The sequence below is a fragment of the Aythya fuligula genome, chromosome 5 (genome assembly GCF_009819795.1).
Source record: "Aythya fuligula isolate bAytFul2 chromosome 5, bAytFul2.pri, whole genome shotgun sequence".
Classification (NCBI taxonomy): Eukaryota; Metazoa; Chordata; class Aves; order Anseriformes; family Anatidae; genus Aythya; species Aythya fuligula.
Genome location: NC_045563.1, coordinates 54,386,479 through 54,408,226, shown reverse-complemented (window position 1 = coordinate 54,408,226; position 21,748 = coordinate 54,386,479). Strand labels below are relative to the sequence as shown.

General features: G+C 37.5%; 1 protein-coding gene across 7 annotated transcripts in view; it reads right to left on the bottom strand.

Moving 5' to 3' along the window:
• The window catches only part of NAV2 (neuron navigator 2), a 395,640-nt gene that overhangs the window by 22,884 nt on the left and 351,008 nt on the right, over window positions 1–21,748 (bottom strand). For 5 of the 7 annotated variants that reach the window (XM_032187594.1, XM_032187595.1, XM_032187590.1 and 2 more), the window contains 9 exons: window positions 18,096–18,563; window positions 16,909–16,974; window positions 15,611–15,655; window positions 13,167–13,327; window positions 10,536–10,724; window positions 5,376–5,428; window positions 3,691–3,714; window positions 3,497–3,571; window positions 325–408 (listed from right to left, as the gene is read on the bottom strand). In XM_032187594.1, the coding sequence (XP_032043485.1) occupies window positions 325–408; window positions 3,497–3,571; window positions 3,691–3,714; window positions 5,376–5,428; window positions 10,536–10,724; window positions 13,167–13,327; window positions 15,611–15,655; window positions 16,909–16,974; window positions 18,096–18,563 (1,165 nt within the window). The remainder of the gene's footprint in view (window positions 1–324; window positions 409–3,496; window positions 3,572–3,690; window positions 3,715–5,375; window positions 5,429–10,535; window positions 10,725–13,166; window positions 13,328–15,610; window positions 15,656–16,908; window positions 16,975–18,095; window positions 18,564–21,748) is intronic. The other 2 variants (XM_032187591.1, XM_032187593.1) reach the window with 2 other exon arrangements.

The following is a 21,748-nucleotide window of genomic DNA, read 5'->3' as shown; positions in this document are numbered from 1 at the left end:
CACCACAATTGAGTAAATTAAGGCATACAGTGTATGTGATTTACTTCCACACCACAGAAGGAGGAAGAGCAACAACGCTGCAAGCAGAACTGAAGGCTTCTGTACTGACAGTGCCCTTCCCCTCATCTTAAGAAAAGGTCTTCAACAGTTAATTAGTCTAAACCACATATGCATTTACCTGTTGTGAATGAAAAGTTAAACCTCCCTATGAATCTGTCAGATAAAGCACAACGGTGACTTAATCCTTAAAAGCCATCTCAGATCTGCCCATCTGGGATACACATCTTTATAAGTGCACCTTCCACAAATACTTCTCCAACTTGCCTTTTGTTCAGCTGTCATGGTTAGGCTCTGCAGTCTGATCGTCATGTTTCCCAGACTCTGCTCGAATGCTGCCACAAGGTGTGCCTGAAAATTAAACAAGACAGAAATTACTCTGTTCTCTCCTCAAATAAGAATATTTATGCAGGTATTTAAATGCAGCACTACCGTAATTTGTTGTTTGTTTTGTCAATGATCCAGAGAAAATAACAGTGATTTGGAAAGGTCAAAGGACTTGAGCATGTACTGTGAAAACGTTTACAAACAAATTACCAGGAACAACTTCGTTGTGGAAAATTAGAAATGCTGAAGGTAACAGACCAATGTAAAGATTTTAGAAAATGACAGGCCATTTGTGTAGAACTCATACTAGCAGCACACCACGAAGTCGTGCAGTTGTAGGCTATAAACCATGCTGCCATGCTTGGCAGCAGCTGCTACCAAACACTTTGAGGATATAGCAGTAGGAGCAGCACCATGACTTGGCACATCAGTATAGGATCTCCTGAAGGTGGGTTTTCTGGCAGGTATTACCCCCAGCTTTGATGCATAAAATTGCATGGAACCTTTCCAATCTGCAAAGGACATCCTCTCACCTAATTATATAGGGAATGGCACCACCTTCCACAGAGCCATTCCAGGCTTCTCATCACCACACAGCTGACTTATCCTAAATAATCGTTCTCACATTCACATTGAAAACAAACACAAACACTACAATAACACAGGGACGTGCATCTCGTTCCCCTCAGACCCTATGAAAATAAGCAGAGCTCAGACCGTGAGAAAATAGCAAAAAGTAAGTTAAAACCTTACTTTGAAAATGTAAAGGTTTATTTAAAAATCAGACAAAGGTTTTTTGGAGGCAGGGGAGCGGTGAACTGGGAAAAGCCAAACTGATCTTCAGTACTACTCAGCAATGCTTTGCAGAAAAAAAAAAGTACCACATGGATTAATAGTGGGATACAAACCCGTGTTTTGACCCTAACCTATGAAAAAAATACCCTTCTGAAACCAAATCAAGCTCCTTGAAATTATTGCTGTGGAAATTTTCAGTGAGCTACAGAAAACAGTTACTTTCACATACTAGTTTGAGGGAAACTTTTTCACAAATTCTTGTCCCAAGCAGCCTGAGAATAACATTGAAGGCTACAGTGTGTATAGAGCAGAACTCAGAAAATATCTGATAAATTAGAGAGGTCAATTCAAACTGCCTAAATGTAAAGCCCTCCCCCCCTATTTTTTAGTTATTATCATTATTTCATTTTTAAGAAATCTTGTGTGAAGTAAATGTCTGTAAAGCATGGTCTTTACAATCAGCATTTATTTGTCTAAAATTCATTGGGATGAGACCTGGCTTTTTATATGGAGCATATGTACGTTCTGTAAAGAGAGGTGGCTAGAGAACGAAAGATATTAGCAGGATAGTTATAGCAACATCTCTGCAGCAAGCTGCAGCTGATTTATGGACAAATAAAGGGTATGCTGAGATCCATGAAGTTTAAGTATCATAAATGGAAAAAAAAAGTAAATTGAATGAAGCTAAAATGGAGTATTTTCAAAATAATAAATGATGCTAACTTTCTGCAAAACAAAGAAAACGTACAGCAACAGCACAGGTAAAATCTACTATCTGCAAAGATATTGCATTGTAGTAACCATGCACAAATCCTAGGGCAATTTAATGGCAATTGGGATAGGCACACAGAAGAAGAGTCACTGCACAGACACTGTTCCCTCTGCTCTTTCCCTATGCACATGCTACTCGCTGCTCTTGCAGAGAGGCTACTAACTCCTGTGCTGAATAACAGCTTGCTGAATCTGAACAATGTATAAAGAAGAATGCAGCAAAATTAAGCCAGAGCTAGATGAGTTGCATAGCTGAGTTCTCTGTATGAAGGATGGAAGCTGGGTTATTTAATAACGTGATAAAAAATGGTATGCAAATGAATCTGGTCTTACTTTCTTGCATGTAAAAAATGTTTCTGGATGAAAAGCACCTCACGTATCCAGTCCCTTTTGTACATGTATTCAGGAAGCAAACATAAGAACAGCTTTTGGAAGACTTTTTCATTTCATTTCTTTTCTTCTTGGGTCAGAGACTGAAAGGTTACGTGCAGTCAAAGCACTTTTATTTGACTTCCATACTAACTGTATTCTTGATTTTCCATTTCTATTTTGCAAGCTGGTTGCAGCACAGTGATGCCTGCAGTAAACGCTACAGTAGATATCCCCTTGAATCTTTCTTATGATAGGTGTTACTGATCAGATCAAAGCTGTCCTTTACTGTGTCAAGTTTAGAATTGTACTTATTCAAAGAACTGCTGGACGAGAATGTTCTCTTCAGTAACATGTGCTCTTACGTTGATCTATTCCCACAAGTGAAGATGTCAGTGTGACCCGATCTGTTCATCTGTAGCTTATTTATTCTAAAATGCTTATTTTCCTACCAAGTTACTGTCTTTTACTTCTCCTATCTGTGACTACAGAACAGAACATACAGATAAACTTCCTCAGTCACACAGTCTTGCCTCAACACCCTGCCTTCAAGATCTTTTTTTCCCCCTAAGTGTCTTACATTACTTAAACATCAAATTCCTCAGGGGAAACAAGCAGTATCACCTACACTGGCAAAAATCAGGGTATGTTCACTCCTCAGAAACTGTAAACTGTAGATTCTCAGAGCCCCTCCTGCCTCTGTTACTTATGATTCCACCATTAGCCCACTTCTTTACGCAGTAGGAAACCTTAAGGTTTTTAATCCAAGTTTGTACCAATTTTGATTCCTACCAATTAGAAACACCATTTATACCTCACCCCACCCAAATATCAGAATAAGACACTATTTATAACATAAAGAAATAAATAAGGAGCTGGTCTTCAATGATTCTGATAAAAACATCTTCAGATCTTGACGGTGTTTTTTATCAGATGTTTTAAGCACAATGAATATTATAATTCAGTATTTAAAGGAAGGCATAAGATAATTTAGTAGGACAGAGGATGTTATTTTTGGAAAGGTTCCACATGTGTGTAGTTATTTTTTTATAACACATAGGTAATGTGAACTGAATGTTACACAGATGAAATCTTTTTGTCACTTAGAAAACCTGTGGTGGTAATTGGTGCATTAAATGCATTCCCTGTTAGAGTTTGTTCTCGGAGTTGTACTCACATTGGCAGTCAACTGAGTTGTCAGAGCTGAAACTTTTTCTTGGGATGCATCCAACTCTCTTCGTAGCTTGCGGATCTATATATTTTAAGAGATTACTTTACTGCACCATAATATGGAAGAATAAAACAGCAAGACAGAAAATGCAGAGTGTCTTGACAGAACATTTATGCCTGTCAAACACAATGTGCTCTTACCTCTGACTGGCATTTCTCTTCAGGCTATAAAATAAAACCAGAAAAAATATATGAGGATATTACAACATAACCATCATGACAACCTGTGCTGTCTAGGCACTGTGGTGATGAAAAACTGAGGACTCATAACTAGTTATCTGACTATGCAAAGGGGATGTACTGAGCATCCCTCGCGGTCTGCATGATAAAATTATGGCTACTGTGGCTTGCTTCTAACCGAAGTTACCAGCAAACGGAAGAAAGTTGGACACTCCGCTATCCTTATGTAAACATGTCCAGTACGAGCCACCATGAAAATTATACCCATCAAACCACATTATTAAGAGCCACTTACGCTTGGACAGCAAACACATAAACCAGAAACTTAAGGCAGTAGCTGCTGACTGCTCTCCTTGTGGCTCATGGCTACAAACAACAGCCCAGAGGAAAGGTCTGCTTTCCATCCTTCCACTGTGTTATCTGTTTTGGCTTCATACAGACCTTGATTGAGGCAAGGTTAACAATGGAAGGCAGTATTTTCAATTTATCATCAAGGTCTTAAGGCCATGTTACACATGTAGCCTGCTAACAGTGGAACAGATACGTGAAAACACGATGCTGGCCTGACAACTTCATAAACAATTACACATGTTCCAAGAGCAAGTCTTTCCGTGTAATTGTGTCACACATGCTTGTTTTAGCCGTGGATGTGTGTTAAGTGTGAAGCTGCATCATACTTGCATAACAATTTGAAATTAAAGATTCTGTTCAATTCACACATATTTCAGAAGTAATTGTTATTCACCCTTTGTTTTCTTAAAAAGCTCATGCTTTTAGAAACCTCCAAAATTCAAATTACAGCATGGCAGGAATGCATGATCCAGTTTTAAACTAGCTAGTTTGGGATTAAACTAGCCACTGGGATTTAATCATCAGTGCTGATTAGCAGCACGTGTAGACTGGAAGCTGCTTGTGCCCCCAGGTCACTGCAATTAACGCCCCAACTAACTAGATACAAGTTATGCAAGACAGGGTGTACGTGTTGCAGTCTCACGTCCCCACTAAAGCACAGGTGTGGTCTTAGGAAGTCTTCCATGCTTTAAATGGAAGATCTTTTGTGAGAAGATTAGAAGAAAATAAGCCAATGCAACATGCATTTTAAAAAAATTCTGTATTTCCAAACTTCAGTAAGCTTTACTTCAGGATCAGATAACCTAAGTGAATACATACTTCTGGAAAAAATATTACTGGCATAGAGAGCAGATGCTTCCTTACAGTTATTGAAATCTACCTTATTGAAAACTTATTCAAACTTCTTTAATAGTAAATATTTAGTACAAAGCTACAATGACTTGATAAAGTAAATTGGGGTGTTTTAAGTAATGCAGTTCAAAATCTCCTCGGACTTGTGGAAGTCCTTAAGTGAAACCTGTTTAGCAGAGTTGTAAAACGCTGACTCAAACAAAAAATTGCTGCTTTTAAGCCCTTAATATCTCTGTTTAACGAGAATACTTCTAAATATGAACGGGCATCTTTATGAACACAAACATTTCTTTCAGAGAAAGCTCTCAGAACACAAATGAAAATGAAAATTAACAGTGCTTTTGTTCCTCCTCTTTGAGTGGCAAAAGTAATTAGCACTATAAAACAAGTCAATTCAATAACTTTGACTAATAAAGGAAAACAATTCGTTTTGTTATACTCACCGTCGAATAAATAGATGATGTACTGGACACCAAAGAGAGAGAAGAACCATGCACTAGAGGAAAGAAAATTAACAAACTGAACATAAATACTGTAACCACATAAAGCAAGCGTCATAGATCATCTATTGTCAGCTACCTGCCTGATGAGGAAATACTTTCATAAAGTTCATCATCCATCATGAACTTAATTATGTTATTGCACAAATAATGTTCAGAAGGAAGAATACTTGGCCACACAGCACAATCCATGAACTCTGATTTGGTAAAGCTGTTTTAACAATTTAATATTACAAATTTTGGGGGGACAATGAGGTATTGTCAACAAGATGAAAATGAAAAGTTTCAATGAAGATTTGGTTAGAGATAAGTATTTCTTTGGATAGACTTATCTTAAGACTCAGGATTAAAAAAGGAACAAATAAACTGCAATGCAGGAGAGGCTACAAAATTGAGTCTAACTACTTGACCTCTGTTTTTTGATGAGATCGAAGGAGAGTTGTTTTCTTTATGCAGTCAAATCACAGACCAAGAGAGAACTGTGATGCCCAGCTCCGCTATTCACCGAGATGCACTCCAGAAGATTTGGAGCACCCAGGCCAGAAAGCACTGTCTAATCTGGGGACTCTGAATTATCCTCTAAAATAACTTTATCTTCCTTCCATCTCTATGACGGAACTGCATCATGGGTGTCAATGATCTGAATACTCCCTATTCCTGCAGATTTTTTGGTCTGTCTTTAAGGCAATGACACTTCTTTAACAAGGCTATTTCTCTCTCTTGTAGAAAAATCACCTGAGTGAAAACATGGCTTCAAAACATTTTCTTAAAAAGAGCCAAGTCCAAGCACTTTTTGCATTTAAATATGCATTCAGTAAAAGATATCCGTATGTATTGATTCTTCAGGTTGTTACCATAACACTGTGTTAGGATCCATGTGTAACACCATCTTTTTTTGGTTATGCTATTAAAAGAAACAACCACCTAAAGCTATTATTTCTGTTCCTGAAACACGCACAAATAACTTCTCTTATTTTTAGAAACAAACTACTTTTACTGAAACTTTCATTCAAACACCAGATAACTTCACACAAATCAGACGAAATCCTGTTAATCACTTTTTCTTTCATCTAAATACTCCAGCCAAAAAAAGTTTAGAAAAGCTGCCATTGTGTTTTAATTACCTACTGAAATTCTCCTACATTCAAAATAAATGGGTTCTGTTTTCCCATTCACATTATATCCTAAGGCAAGGCTGGAAAGAGAAGTAAACAAAGTCTAAGTTGGCTTCTGGCGGAATTTAAGACAATTTATAAAAACCCACAATAAAGTAAAAAAAACTCACACCCATTTGCTTTTTCTGGTTAATAATGTTTTCAATTAAAATGATCTTTAGAGTGAGATGCTAAATACTGTGCTGTATTAAGAACATAAAAATAACCAGAATGAATCAGGCCCAAGGTCTGTTTAATCACATATTCCATCTCTGGCTGCAGTACATTCTCACAGCGAATGTTTGGGGAAAGAAACATAAGAACAAGGCAGATACTTGCTGATTTTCCCCAGGTACACCTTTGTATCTTCTGGGAATCAGCAAAGATGGAAATTCCTGAGACAGAAACTGCACTCAAACCATTATTTTTCATAATTCCCATGACCTAGCATTAACTTGCTTAATTACTTCTGTATCCACCAACACATTTTTGTCTGTAACAAAGAAGTTTTGCTTTGGTTTATAAATATATTCTTATAATATATTAATATATCAGTTATTAGTATTAATATATTAGTTGTTTTGGCCAGCTGCTGAATCAGTCAGTAAGTTCCCTGAGTGTCTCTGGACCTTGGTGGATAACTGGAGTAATGGATAACTGTCGTCTTCATAATGCACTAAATTATACATTATCATATCACCTCCTTCAGTCATCGTTTTCCAAGATGAACATTTCTCACTTATTCTAACTCCCTTCCTACTATAGATGTTATGCATTTAAGATCTCCACATCACTTTCGTTTTTACCTTCGTTTTATCGTTAGCATCGCTTTTTTAAAAAAATGAAATGCCCAAGGCACAGACAATATTGCACAAGGCCAACAAAGGTCTCACACAGACAACCTATTATTATTTTGCTATGTCTTTCTATGCTATTCCTTTATGCAGTTTTTTACTATAAAGTAAAAGATGAAAGATAGAGACGTAGTTAAGGAAGTGACCATAACAACAGCTCAGACAAGAAGCTCATCTCCATACAAAGGAATAGGGGACAAACAGATTTACGTTCACACCTACTGGAATTTTTAAGATCACATGGGGACTTCAAAGGAAAAAAGAAGGAACAGTATGAAAAAATTTAAAACTCTGGGAATTATACTCCTGGCCTTGTAAAACACCACCACTACATCATTAAAACGTGAATATAATTTGAGATTTCTAGTTTCAAGGACAGCTAAGGAGTTAATATTTTTGTGCAATTTCTTGTTGAAGTACCTGCAGATGGCTACTTTAAGGCTATTTAATTAGGAGCCTGAAGGCAGCTATGCTCTTGATGTGAATCCTGTTTTCTGCAGTTAACGTGCATCTGCATGTAGACTACAAACCCAAATTGTTTTGGAACTATTATTTCAAAGCACTATAAATGCATATGCAAGCACGTATCATTTTTTCATGTTAGCAAAGAAATAGTCTAGTCATGATTAACTGTCCAAAGAGTAGAAAAAACAACAGATGTTTCAGCACAAAAAGGAATCAGCATTTATATCTCAAAAATGAATTCAATTCCTCTTCTCTCTAGGAAGCTAAACCTTCTCTCATCAGGGCCAAACCAATAGCAACACAGCTCCTGGGGAGGAATTACTACTACAGAAGCAGGGAAATGGGAGAGCCAAGAGACCAGTTAAGTTTTAGGCTGTTTTTCCCTGAAGTTCTGAATATTTTGGAGGCTGTTCCTGCTGGCATCTCCCCAGTGCTGAAATCCTGCAAGAAGCAGAATTACTGCAAGACTCGTAACATTTCCACTTAAGCACCGTTCTATGAGAGAATGTGACAGAACTTCACGCTATGGAGACAAAATTAAAAATATATGTATTTTAAGAATAACTTCTGTGCCTGCTCAACTTAATAAGAATCAAACGTCTTGTAATTTCATATGCTAATAAATAATTAAGATGTAGGTTGGTAAGCTTTATTTAAGACCTGGATTTATACTATATTGACACTGGCTGATTGGTATAAAATTAATTACTGGTATAAAAAAAAAATTGCCCATTAACCATATTTAATTTCTATAATACTTTTTCATCTCCAGGCATGCACACTCTGTGAAGGTGAATTACATTCACAGTACTGAAAGCACAGGATAACATATGTGCCATATTCAGAACTGTTTGCTACCTTATAACTTGTCATTCCCTGAGAAACAAGCAGGAGCTACAGGGCTGTCCTGGCCTTCAGTAAGACTAACACATTTTAATAAAATGAATGAAAAGCACTCGGCAGAACATTTGGCTTCACTAACACTTCCCTCTTCCTTTTTTACGTGGTCCCTCCCTCAAACATGTAATACTTCTTAAATATTTGTTCAAGCCAGCCTCTTTCCTGGACAAGAACTTCCAAATTACAAAATAGCTGCAATCGTAGGCACACTTAAAATAATAGAAGACCAAGGTTACAATTTTTTGACAATGTCTTCAATAAAACTTGAATGAGTTTTCCTGTGGTAGCTCTTTCCATAAATTGTCTAAATATAACACAGATGCACTGTTCTACATTCAACAATTATATTAAGGTGCTCTTCAGTAAGCGAAGAACCACTCAGCACAGAATGGAACGCAATTGACTATCAGGCAATCTTTGAAAATTTCTCATCATCTAGCTTTCTGAGAGAATGACACAAAGGTCAATGCCTGCAGAGACATGTTTTCAGGGTTATTCTTCTCTTTTTCGAGCCCTAAGGAAGATCCTCAACCACAGGCCCCTGTAACACAATTAAATGTAATGGAGTTATAGTTCGTCTGAATTCATTAATGAATTAGCCCTGATTCTTTCTGAAGCCATATCCACTACACATTTTCTATCCCTTCCAATGGCAGGAAACTGACGGAATAACCACTATCTGCAGGAAGGCATCTGATGGCTCTTAAAGGCTCCTGCAAGGAGCAAAGCAGGGCTCCCATGCATGCCTAGCTGTAAGGGGTGGCAACAGCAGGGCATTTTATTCATAGCAATTAAAGTACAGAGCTTCAGCAGTGGACAACGCAAGCCAGTGAAGACCACTGTGAGCTGCCTCAATAAAGCAACTGACACTCAACCAAACTCCCAGTGCTTGATGGAAAGGAGATTTAAGACTTGAAAAGCTAATCCTGTCACATTCCTATGAACCACTCACAGAGCCTGCCCCGTGCTTGACTTCTCAAAGAGCATCATATGTTTTGTGGTATGCAACCATATGGAGGTTTTGATGTGCATTCATAGCTCAGGTAGGTTGGCTGCTCCTCATACAACCATAAGGTTGCCTGACGAGTAACAACACAATATTAATTTACAACTAAATTAATTTTTCATCTTGTATTTATTTGAGCTTCTTTTATCAAGTATGTATGAATGCATATTTGAAATGAGGCTGAGGAAGAAAAAAGAAGAGTTGAAATGTTTTGAAGAACTACTCGGGTCCCTTCTGTGAAAGCTGTGCAGATATGAACCCATGGCATTCAGTAGAAATAACAAGGAAAGACATGTTGAGTACAGATAATTCAAAATTAACTGGGATAGAAACAACAGTCTGACTAAAGTCAATTATGTATACACTATAAACACAAGTATGGAGGCCCAGGTCAGGAGAATATTCCTATTCAAGAAAACACTTTAATATGCTAACTCTAAGCATGAACTTGAGCCATTAGGGTATCACTGAAAATGAAGCAAAGGATGTGTGTAATTCACATGGCACAGGTACAAGACTTATAAGCTATATCCAGAAGGATCACTGAGCGAACACCATTGCAACACAGATCACTAGGATTAGTTTTATACACCACTGAGAATGCTACATAAAGAACTGTGGTCTAAAATGACTGTGTTGCTGAATGGAAAAACACAACTTTTACACTTGCTTTATGTGAGAATGCCATCTTCTGATCATTTCCAGCACCACATCTTTTACTGACCTTCTTCAAAGCCATCACGGAACGAGCCAGACCGGCTCATTGTTCTGCTTTTCTCATCCAGGGACATTGAGCTGTTCCTGAAGCGTGTGTCACTATAGGGGTCGTAAGGACCGTCTGCATTGGAAAGGCTGTGGGTCCGCAGCATGGTTGGATTTGACAGGCTCATCTGGGCTGCAGTGGTTGGGCTTGCTATAAAGAATAGAATAAACACCAATTTATTTGTGTGACCACAAATTTTCATGCCTGATGTTTGTGCAACTACAAACAAACAAACACCACATTTCTTTATTTTAAGACACAAATTTTTGTTGTCATCCTCTCTAAACATCAATATGTTTCTAATTTCAGTGGATTCAAGTAAAAGGCATGCAGATCCAGTTAATAAATAGGAAAACTCAAGTTAATAAGGTCATTTTAAACACTGGGAACTAAGTTTATGCTTCTACAGAAAAGCGCAGCCAACTCAGCAACACTGGGTAGGCATTAACTAATTATTTCTCATATAATTTGGAACAGTCCTTCCTCAAAAAGGAGTAAAATGCCCAGAGGAATTTAAAGTAGTATTTTGCCTACATAAAACAAGCCTGATGAACCATCACCTTCAAAGCCTTCAAGTTCCCAGAAAATGACATTTCCATCTGTATTTAAGTGAGGTGAGAAATTTTCAGACCTTTAATTTTCTAATAGTTGTATATTTCAGAAAAGTTTCTTTCCACTGTGAGCTCCTAAGAATTGCAAGAATTGCAAGAATTGCAAGAACAGCACACAGGCACGTACACCTGCAGAATCTGCAGATTAAAAGACGCCATGCAAATATCACTTTTGCCTCAAAAGCCAACAGTCTCGCAGCCAGTGTTTGGAGTACAAAACTTCCACTCCTATTTTCACATTTTTTAAAGGAACTGTTGTGCTAAATTGTAACTTATTTACTAAGAACGGATTAGTTTGTGGAAAAATGAGAAAAACAAAACTGCTGTTCATCTGGCAAGTTCCTGTAGATCTCCTGTCATTGCCTGTTTCCATGTACACCATCAACTGAACTGGTACAGACACGTCTGATGAACATTCACAATTTTGCCTTCTGATCCCAGGTCTTCATGCTGTATTCATTTCCTCTAGGCACCAATTATATGAGGCAATGAATATATGATTAATCTGTTCTTTCAAATATTTCGTTCTTTTTATGTAGAAAATACAGTAATTCTGCTTAGAAGTTCTAACTTTCACATCAACATTTGCTGTTCAAATAACTGCAGTGGCATTTTTTGACTTCACTATCTCCAAGCTCCTTTATTAAGAATACATAAAAATACAATGTTTTTTCTGTTAATTGCTTGTGGCCAAGTAATTTTTCAAGCACTTTAATGTAAGTGATCTTTAATATTCCTCATAAGGAGTTAACTTTCTGAGCCTAAAACTACACCCTTTTTGTTTGACCATTAACTTGTGTTCATGAACTTGACAGTTTATTAGCTGTTGGCAACGCAATTACACTGTGTCTATTCAGCTGAAATTTTGTAAAGTGTTGGTTTACATAACGCTGTTTATTTGATCTTATTTCTTTATCTTTCTAGAACAGATGGAGAGGCACTGAAAGAAAAAAAAAAAAAAAAGAAAGAGGAAAATGTCTGCTTAACATAGTATTTTCCAGATGTCACTTAACTAGAAGAAAACATTTACTGTTAGGGCTGATTTTCATGCCTCAACAAATTGCGAACGCAACTAAATAGTATTTGACTGGAGAACAAGCAAATATTTATGATAACAGAATCTTTACAAACAGTGACATTTGAATTACAGGAAACAGAATTACACATTTCTCTCACGTGTTTGTGTGAGAGACTTCAGGTGGACTTCTTAATGTCTACGGAACTCGGTATCTGAGTTGAACTTTTAACTTAAAAAACTCTGCACATCTATTTCACATGAAAATAGAGACCTGTTTCTTACACAAAACATTTTAACTGTTTCAACCTGAATGCCAAGTTAGAGATCAATGAACAATCAGTTGCATGTCTTGAAAACATGCAAATACCTTTCCCGATATTCTAGCATACGAACACTTCAAATTAGTTTATGTCAGCTGATCATGTGGTCAGTTAAAATCTGTAATACATTATGGATCCTGTTAAAACCAACTTCTGTTGTTTCCTTCATTTAAAAAATGTTTACTTTTATCAATCTAATTAAATGAAGGAATGTTAACAACTTTGTGTATTATTTCAGACTGAACTTTGTCCAGTTTTCAAATGAGCCTACTGAATACAGAGATACAGTAACTTAAACTAATGAGGACATATACTAATTAGTGTGCTTGGATTTTAAAGCAATTTTTTAACTTTAAACATAGCTAAGTATGATATTAACAAATAGCTCTACTTAATAGCCCACAATTTATATTAAGGCACCAGATTACTACAAGGGAAAAATTTTCCAAAGTTACTGCAACTATGCCACCTTTGGGCACACAAGATAACAGTGCTGATTAGTTACATTAATTTCATTAATTAAAGTGCTTCCTGAGGTTGAATGGGGTACTTGGAGCTGCTTAAAGAGCATTATATTATGTAATATGGTATTTTCAAAGCATACAATGCATTGCAATGATTATCAAAGCAGATAATTATTCACCAAGCTGGGAGAAGTTAAATCTAGTTCCAGAAGGTGATGTTATGCTGGATCCGGATGAAAATGGAGAATTGCCAGCAGTATCCTGAAGTCCTCCTGCTGAATGTGACCGTAGCCATTCTTTTGCTTCTTCTTGGCTACGAAGTTGGGTGGAAGGAGTATACCTGCAGAAAACAGTTATTTCAAAAATAACTTTGACAATTAGTTCAAAAACAAAGTAAACAAACGAAAACAACAACGAGAAATGTCACAAAACTTGGGGAGGGTGAGAGGGAAAAAAAGATGAGAAAACTTACGTATACAATTTTAGGATTAACACAATACAAAAATACAACTCTGAATTAAGGAGCTGTTCCAAGCCTAATTCATTCCACCTGTTTGCAAAAATAAAATTACTCCTTTCCTACAGCTTCAGTAGTAACCAAACTAGCAGTAAACAAAAAGCACAGATAGAAGTTGTGTAGCGCAGTAGTGCAGAATAAACTGTAGTGTGTGTTACCAGCTATGTCTGAAAAACAAAACCATAGCTTGGAAATCCTTCCCTTTCCTTAGGCTATGCCAAAATTCTATCACTAATTTATTATTTTGGTGCACCTCTAAGCTTAGATGGCTTTTCGTCATGTTACAATCAAATTCAAGTCAACAAAGCCATTATCTGATTTTTAAACAAGTTGGGACCCAATAATTCATATTACACAGGCATTAATGGAAGGTGTATGTCATTTAGGTCAAAACTAAATAGCAATAAATAATCATAAAGGAGACTATATTCAGCCTTTTCTGAAGGTAAAAAAAAAAAAATACTGGAAATTTTAACCATGCCAACATCAATGGCAAAACACCCACTAGCTTCACCTTAACCCAAGTTTTAAATCTGCTTTTGTACATGCCAGAAAAATAGGTAGGTTACCACAGGCGTCACGTGAAATGCCTGGAAGGATACAGGTATCAACAGGGAGAGCGCAATGGAAACACTTGATTCAAAACAGGGAGAAAAATAGAACTTGCTAACTGACAAAGACACTGTCTGCTGATGGATTTCAGTGTCCATGTTATGCTATGCCACTGACTTTTGAAAAATATTTGTGTGACAATCTCTCCTTCCAAAAATCAAGCACTTGATAATGCAGTCAGTTGATATTATCTATTTGATTAGATTCTGTTCAACTGAAGGCTACACAGTAAGATATTATTTTTAAGAGTGTTTTAAATCTGTGTAAATGCTACAGTAACTAACAAAAAAATTAAAGCTATTTTTAAAAATAGGATTTTAATTCTTCCCCTTATGCCTCAATACTTAAGCAACAGCTACTGACTGAGGACTATTTGCATCTCTTAAACTTTATACAAATATCAGTTTATTAAGGAAAGGGCTTTAAACAGTCATTTTACTTTAACACACTAATGGAGTTTTTCTGCAGCATTAATACCTACCTCTTCAGCACTCAAATGTGTTCAGCCTTTATTTCTTAGACATACTTGACAACCACACAAACATTTTACACAAAACTCCATTTTAAGAAAGGCTTTTAGTACTCAGCTTCATGGGATAAAGCTGCTATGAAGAACAATGTGTAAAGCACAGAATAAATTGCAGCTGCCATTTCAAGGCATCAACTCAGTGATCCCAAAAGCTGCATAAAGCAATTCTGAAGTTGCAATTTTAACAAATTGTCTGATATCTCCTCTACATTCTCTAACACTAAGCAAAAGACCTAATGTTGATAATCTTGTCAGAATTACTTGTATCAAAGGTTTAAAATTTTCAGTGCTACTTTTCATATCATTAAAATCAATCTTAGGGATGCACAAAACGTGTTAGCCAATAATTGCCAGAAGTCTGTTTAGGTAACTTTTTTCTTCTTTTCTAGAAGAGTAGAAATTATCTCTGAGACACCTGCATGTTTAAGTACTCAGAAGCAAATAAGGTTTTTTTGTTTTGTTTTGTTTTAATGAACATGTCTTATTTCATCCTAAGAAGGTCAGGACAACATTGAAAATCTCTTCTATTTCTATATCAACACTGTGGTTCCCAGGGGTGAAATAATCTCATGTCATTTTATGTAATAGCCACAAAAGGTGCAAAATTATCATTTCCAAGACAAGCCCAGCAATGGTTTATGAGATGCTTTTCAGCAATTCAGCCAGCAAAGCCACAATTCTTGCTCAAGCGGAGAAGCCACTGAATGAAAAAAGCACAGTGGTAAATGCCCTCCTTTAAGGATTACAGGAAAAAAAGAAAAAAAAAAAGAAAAAGAAAAAAAAAAAGAAAAAAGAAAAAAAAAAGAGTAAGAGAAAAAGAGAAAGAAAGAAAGATGGAAAAGAAGAAAATAAAGATTGTTGCCACCTCTTGCAAACGCTGCGACCATCACCACCAGCCACAACAGAAACACAACAAACTCCAAAGCCACAACAAAAGCTGTTAAACTGTGTGGAAACACCAATACCTGAGTCCCTTCTTAGGCAAGGTGTTCCTATCAAGATGTGGGTCGCTGCAGAAAAGTTAAAAGAAAAGAACTTCAGAGAAGAACAAAAGGGAAGGATTAAGATCAGGATGAAGAAAAAAGTGCAAACATCTGCATCACCTTTTCCGAGGAAAAAGTGCTGGGGCCTTCCTACAGAGACATGCAGAAACCTCCTTACCCACAGGTGGATTTTCACAAACATGCAGCTGACACCATGCTAGCGAAGCTCATTTGCTCACAAAGTGATTTGCCATTTCTCTTGTAAACAACGAACCGTGTGTCAAACCTATGCTTAAAAATACACGTCAGCAGGCATGGGGCAGACTATTTGTGAAAACTGATGAGAATCTGTAAGTGAGAACCACCTTCCTGCCATTTTGTTCAACGGGCACCATGCCGGGAATGGAGCTGGTGACTCTTCCACGGCTGCGCTGTGCCAGCACCAAGCACAGACTGTTTCAGTTTTCAAAGCTTAAATGCCATTAGCGAAGTAAAACGAATCTATTAGCCAGCCAAACCCCAAACATTTAAGTTTGCGGTTTTATAACTGATGATTTTGTAAATGAGCAGAGCCTGTTAATTTGTTTTTAAAGAAAATACCTGCATTCTTAAATGCAATAACTTAATGACAATCCATACAGCTAAGTTACAGTTGATTTCCAGTGTGGGACTGACTAAAATTACAACAGAGAGCAAAAGTGAACTAGAATGTTTAGACACAGGTAATTTTTTTTCCAGATTTTACATTCATTTTTACGTGGACGGATGTGCCCAAGTTCCCACAAAACACTCACAAAGCAAACTGCAATAAAGGACTGACGACACTGAATGACGCTGGGACTTCACAACAAAAGTGACAAGCCTGAAACGCAGTGGAAAAAGCAGCATGCCAGAGGAATGCTGAAATGCTAGTGAGAGTTTAGATTGGTAGAAAAAAATTGCAAGATTTTCAAATTGCCTTTGGCAAAGAAATGAGCAAACGTGGAGAAAAAAAAAAAAAAAAAAGAAAACCAGAAACCAAAAAAGAAAAGATGTTCCCAGTCTCAAAAGCAACAACAAAAACATGCCAACTCTGCCATATGCCATTCCCCAGATTTAGGTAGATAAATGGGGTATTTGAGTGGACTCTCACTGGCATGTCTTTGTGTCAGTTCACACTTGAACAATGAACACAGCAGAGGACTCAACTGAGCATGATCTTTCACAAAACAATTTGCGTCACCAAGATGGGCAACAACACCTACAGCCTTGTGCGTTCTACTGTCCTGAGACACCATTACCTGTCCTGTCTCCTGGGCAAAGTATTTCTGCAGAATTTGGGACTAGCAGCAGGGGAAGAAAGAGGGCTAGAAGAACCAGTCCAACAAGACAGAAAACAAGAGAAGGAATATTAGAATGAAAGGAGGAGAAAACAGAAAGGAGTTACAATAAAACGCAAATATAGAAACCCAAACCACCCAAACATTACATTCAGCAGTAATTTTCTCCATTAAGATGCTAATACAGAAATTTTGCTACCTAACTAAACAATTACATGCCGGGATACAGCTGATTTCCAATGCTTGCAGTGGCACTACCTTCTACAGAGGCCACTCAAAGAGCACACGCTGCAACTCACTGTCTGTTTTAACCAGATGATAGCTCAACATGCCTTTAATACAGCTCAGACACTGGAAAAGCAGTCCTTCTCCCTACTCCCTGGTCAGTCTGCTCCCAGCTCTTACTCTGTGTCCACACAAGTATCTATGAGTTGGGGAACTGATCAGTCTGAAATACATGTACAATTCAGGTCATCATTTTTCAGTTGGATCCATCTCCTACTTGATTTCTTTAAAGCATTCACACAAAAGCCTGTACTGAAACATTGTAGAGGGCAATTGGAGATGGGACAGGGCAGCAAGGAGAGGCAGAGAAGGGATCAAGTGACTAGGGAGATAGAGACTTCTCTTCAGCATGGATTCCAATTGAAAAACTTGTCGAATTGCAGTCGTCTTTTCATAAGGCATTATCATCATCACAGCACTCATGCACTGGTAGCCCAGATTCAGCCTTCACCAAATGTTACGACCAAGAAGTTTGATAAGAAACAGTTGGCTTCTCAAATGAAAATAGTAATAAGGCTTTTTTTGAATTCCCCTATCAGATCAACTAACAGGTGATTTTTGAAAGGATAATGTACAATGCACAACTCACGTATTATGTACAATTTTAGGTACAGTAGCAAGAAAAAGTTGCAATGTTGGTTACCTCAGCAGATGAAAAATCCCACCTGAACACATCCTCTTGCTCTGAACTGGGCTCCTTGCCTGGAATGGTTTCCTTGTCTCTTCTAGTAATATCACTCAATATTATCTTATAAGAAGCACAACTTGAATTGCAACTATACTCTTGGCTACTGCTGCCAGGACTTCACTCACACTGAAGATATATATACAAGGATATGGAAACAAGAGAAAAAACTACTAACCTTTCAGACAATGTAGTCTTAACACTGTTGGTTCGGACAAAGGGAGTCAGAGAATCATCTTTAGAGGCTGAAATCAAGCCAGTGGAGGAGTTATGGCTCAGCCCACCTCCACTGCTCAGAGAAATATCAATGGATTCACAGCTGGTATGAAGACTGCTGACAGACTGATATCCAATGCCATCCTTGCTAACAGCAGAAGAACTACTTGCGTTGGTACCCCATGTTAAACTGTTGGAAGGAGCTGAATGTGCTGAACTGGGACTAGAAGCTAGTGGAGATTGGTTCATATCTGTGGTTTTACTATACAGAGGACTGCTGCCCCCACTGCTTAGCATACCACTGCCAGATGGTGAATCAAGATTACCCTGCTGGTTCATGGTAGCATGAGGATTGGAGATGACTACTGAATTTTTCATATTTTCTGCTGTTGTGATGGGAACTTGCTTATTAGGTTTTCCACCAAAAAGTCTGAAAAAAAAAGAGACAACGTGAAAAATACATAAAATGGAATACTAAATGCAATAATATTTTATTTCTAAGCCCTATATATTAATTTCAGAAAACCAACATTATGTAAATGATCCTAGATTGGACATCCTCCCCAAAACAGTGCTTCTATTTCTGCCATTTAGCTCCTTTAACTGCCTTCAGACTCTTAGTTTTCCTCACTCATATCTACATGGATTTGCTCTTTTCATGTCAACGGTGTGCACACTGGGGAAGAAATCTTTCAAAGCATGTGTCTACTCAACTGTCTGCAGAAAAAAGGACTATAGTATTTCTAGCCAAGAGCCCCTAAAAACGTGGGTGGGTACACACCCAGCACGACTTCCTCTGCTTTCAAGCACGCTCAGGTTGCCTGCATACCACATGCACACCAAGCCAGTCTGTCCAACTCTTCCAGGCTGTGCAATACAGCCAGGCCCTCTTCAGCACAAGAGCAATAAACCCAGCGATGCTGAGAACCACTATACTTACTGCACGTGTGCTACCTGCAGCTTCATACACCTGTGCAAAACGCCTACAACATCGCTGCTGGATTGCTGCTGTTACATGCTTGCTGCAATGCACTTGGACAACTCTGCTGGCTCAGGCTAAGGTGCACATCTACATCTACCTCATGTCCAGCACTGCTCAAACATCTGTGCCATGAACCACTCAGCACCTGACCTAGAGGGAGCAATGTGGATTCACAATCCAGCACAGATCTGGCAAACTGTGTTCACCTGCACCCCACATCACACCTCATTGATCAGCAGACCCTAACTTAGATGAGCAAAAAGACCTCAAATGACAAAGCCCATTCTTACAGGGGCTTAGAGATATTTAGAGTTCATGTTATTAGAGTGAATATGAAGAAAAATGTCCAACCATACTGCACTGATACATGTATATGGCCTTCAGTAACAATACCAGCTTAGGGTATCCTTCCTGCTCCTATGCCATTGCATACCACCTCTTCAACTGCATCGGGGAACTGAGATTTACAGATAGAATCCTAAAGCTCTTTTTTTTTTTTTAATACAAAAACAAAACCACCCATGCTACATATTTACAAGCTGTTTGTACGCAATGCCATCTTCCCCCAGCTGTTTCACAGTGCCTCTAATGCAACTGAAAGGATGGTGCACCGTGGCACAAACAGAAACGCTTTGCTGCCCAAGGCAGAGTATTGCTGAACCACAGCCTCATAACAAATACTGTCAAAAGAGGATGTGGTCTGACGAGCATTCCTTCAGTTCAGGAAAAAAGCCAGCCCAGCAAGACAGTCACATCAATACAGAGATTAATTCTGGAAGGAAATAGCCTTCCAAGGGAGGACATTTGTTTTCTCCTTTCTTCTGTTACTGACAAGAGACTGGCAGATCTGAGCTGACTCCTAGGTCACGCACGTCTCCCACAAACAGAAAGGCAGTGTATTACATGTTCCAAAGCACAAATGCCCAATTTAATAATAAAATGCATCAAGATAGAAAATGATTTAAGAGAAATGATGTATTCATAATACTTGAGCTAAAGGGAATGCTGAGAGGACACAGCGAAGGTCTCAGAGCAGAATTACAGAATTTCACTGTTTATGACAGCACAGCAGTCATGTATGTTTGGAGACTTGCAGGCAAGTCTATACCATCACAAAGGTACAGTTTCTGATTTACTGCAACCTCAACCATTCTGTGATTGTGTGATTCTGTGTAATATTTTAAAAATTACATACAAAAAATGATGTTTGCAACTCATCTCAACTGAATATAAAATAATGCTCAAAATCTTCTTAATTGTCATTCTGGAAATCAGTAACAAATGGGAGAGATTAAATTCAACTCTGATGCACATGTCTCTTTATTTAGGCAGCCTGGTAAAAATTCAAGAATGAAATTCTAAATCAAACGAGGGAACAGTGAAATTCAGCCTCAGTGTCTTCTCTTTGAAGTTGCATGTATTTCTAATGCTCTACTTCAATTATATGGCTAGCAATATGGCTTTCTAGCAATCACAAAAAATCTGTAATCAAATTTCCAGATTAATGCACCTGAGGCATGCAACCACTGAAAACCTGCATTCGTCATGGGGTATACCTTAGAAATCAAAGGTCTATTTGAGTTTTTCATTTTAAGTAGTCATTAATGAAGGTCACATGTTCTAAAGGACATGGTTTATCTAATGATGATCAAGAACAAAGTAAATGAATTATATTGAATTATTCACACAAATGCTCTTCCAATAAAACCACTCATCTAAAAAGAAACAGTTTACAACTCTAAAGCTTTAAGGCTTTAGTATAAGCTGCCATCACAGCCATTACGCTTGCACTGGTGCTTCAGATGGAATGTGGCTTTATCACATCACTGCAAGCAGGATGATGTAGCATAACTGTATGGGTATTATGGTGTCAAGACAAAATGAAATGCAAAACACTGCAACTTGAAACAGACAAGCTACTCAATGCCAAATTAAATTGAAAAATAATATTAACAGAACCTTTCACCAGTATCAAGACTTGGATGCACATTGCATCAACAAAGGAATTCCTGCCCAACTCAATATTGATGTTAAAATAACAAAGGGGATTGTGGTGGAGAAATAGAAGACAAGTAAGATTTCTGTTTAAAAACACTCCTAAGATAAGAAAATTCAACCCAACTTAGACAGGAAACTTTACTTAGGGTTCTTCTGTGTAGTTGAATAACCTAATGTTTTGAGTCTCACAACACAGTGGCCTAATCCCTTTGGGTTAGGCATGTGAATCTCTGTGTGGTAGGTCAAATTACACTTTTAGAGTGAAAATTTGAACTAACTCTTCTGTTGTCAATTTTAATTTGATCCACCACTGGAGTTTTTCCAAGTTTGTTACATACATATTGGTTCAAGAATTCTTCAGTAACCTTCACATAAGAAAGTATTTATTCCTGTGAAATCTATATGGATAATGCCTTCAGGTACATTTTTTATAACAGAATTGTATCACAATTGCCAAACTTTCTGATAGACAGGTGTTGTTTTTTGTTGGTTTTTTTTTTTTTTTTTTTTTTTTTTTTTTTTTTTCCAAATGTTAAATCCTTGCTGCTGTCTCAAAGTTTGGAGTATTTACAACACTGGCCAACCTGTTTATGTGATATTAAATTTGAATACAAAGACCTTGATGTAGGACGCTA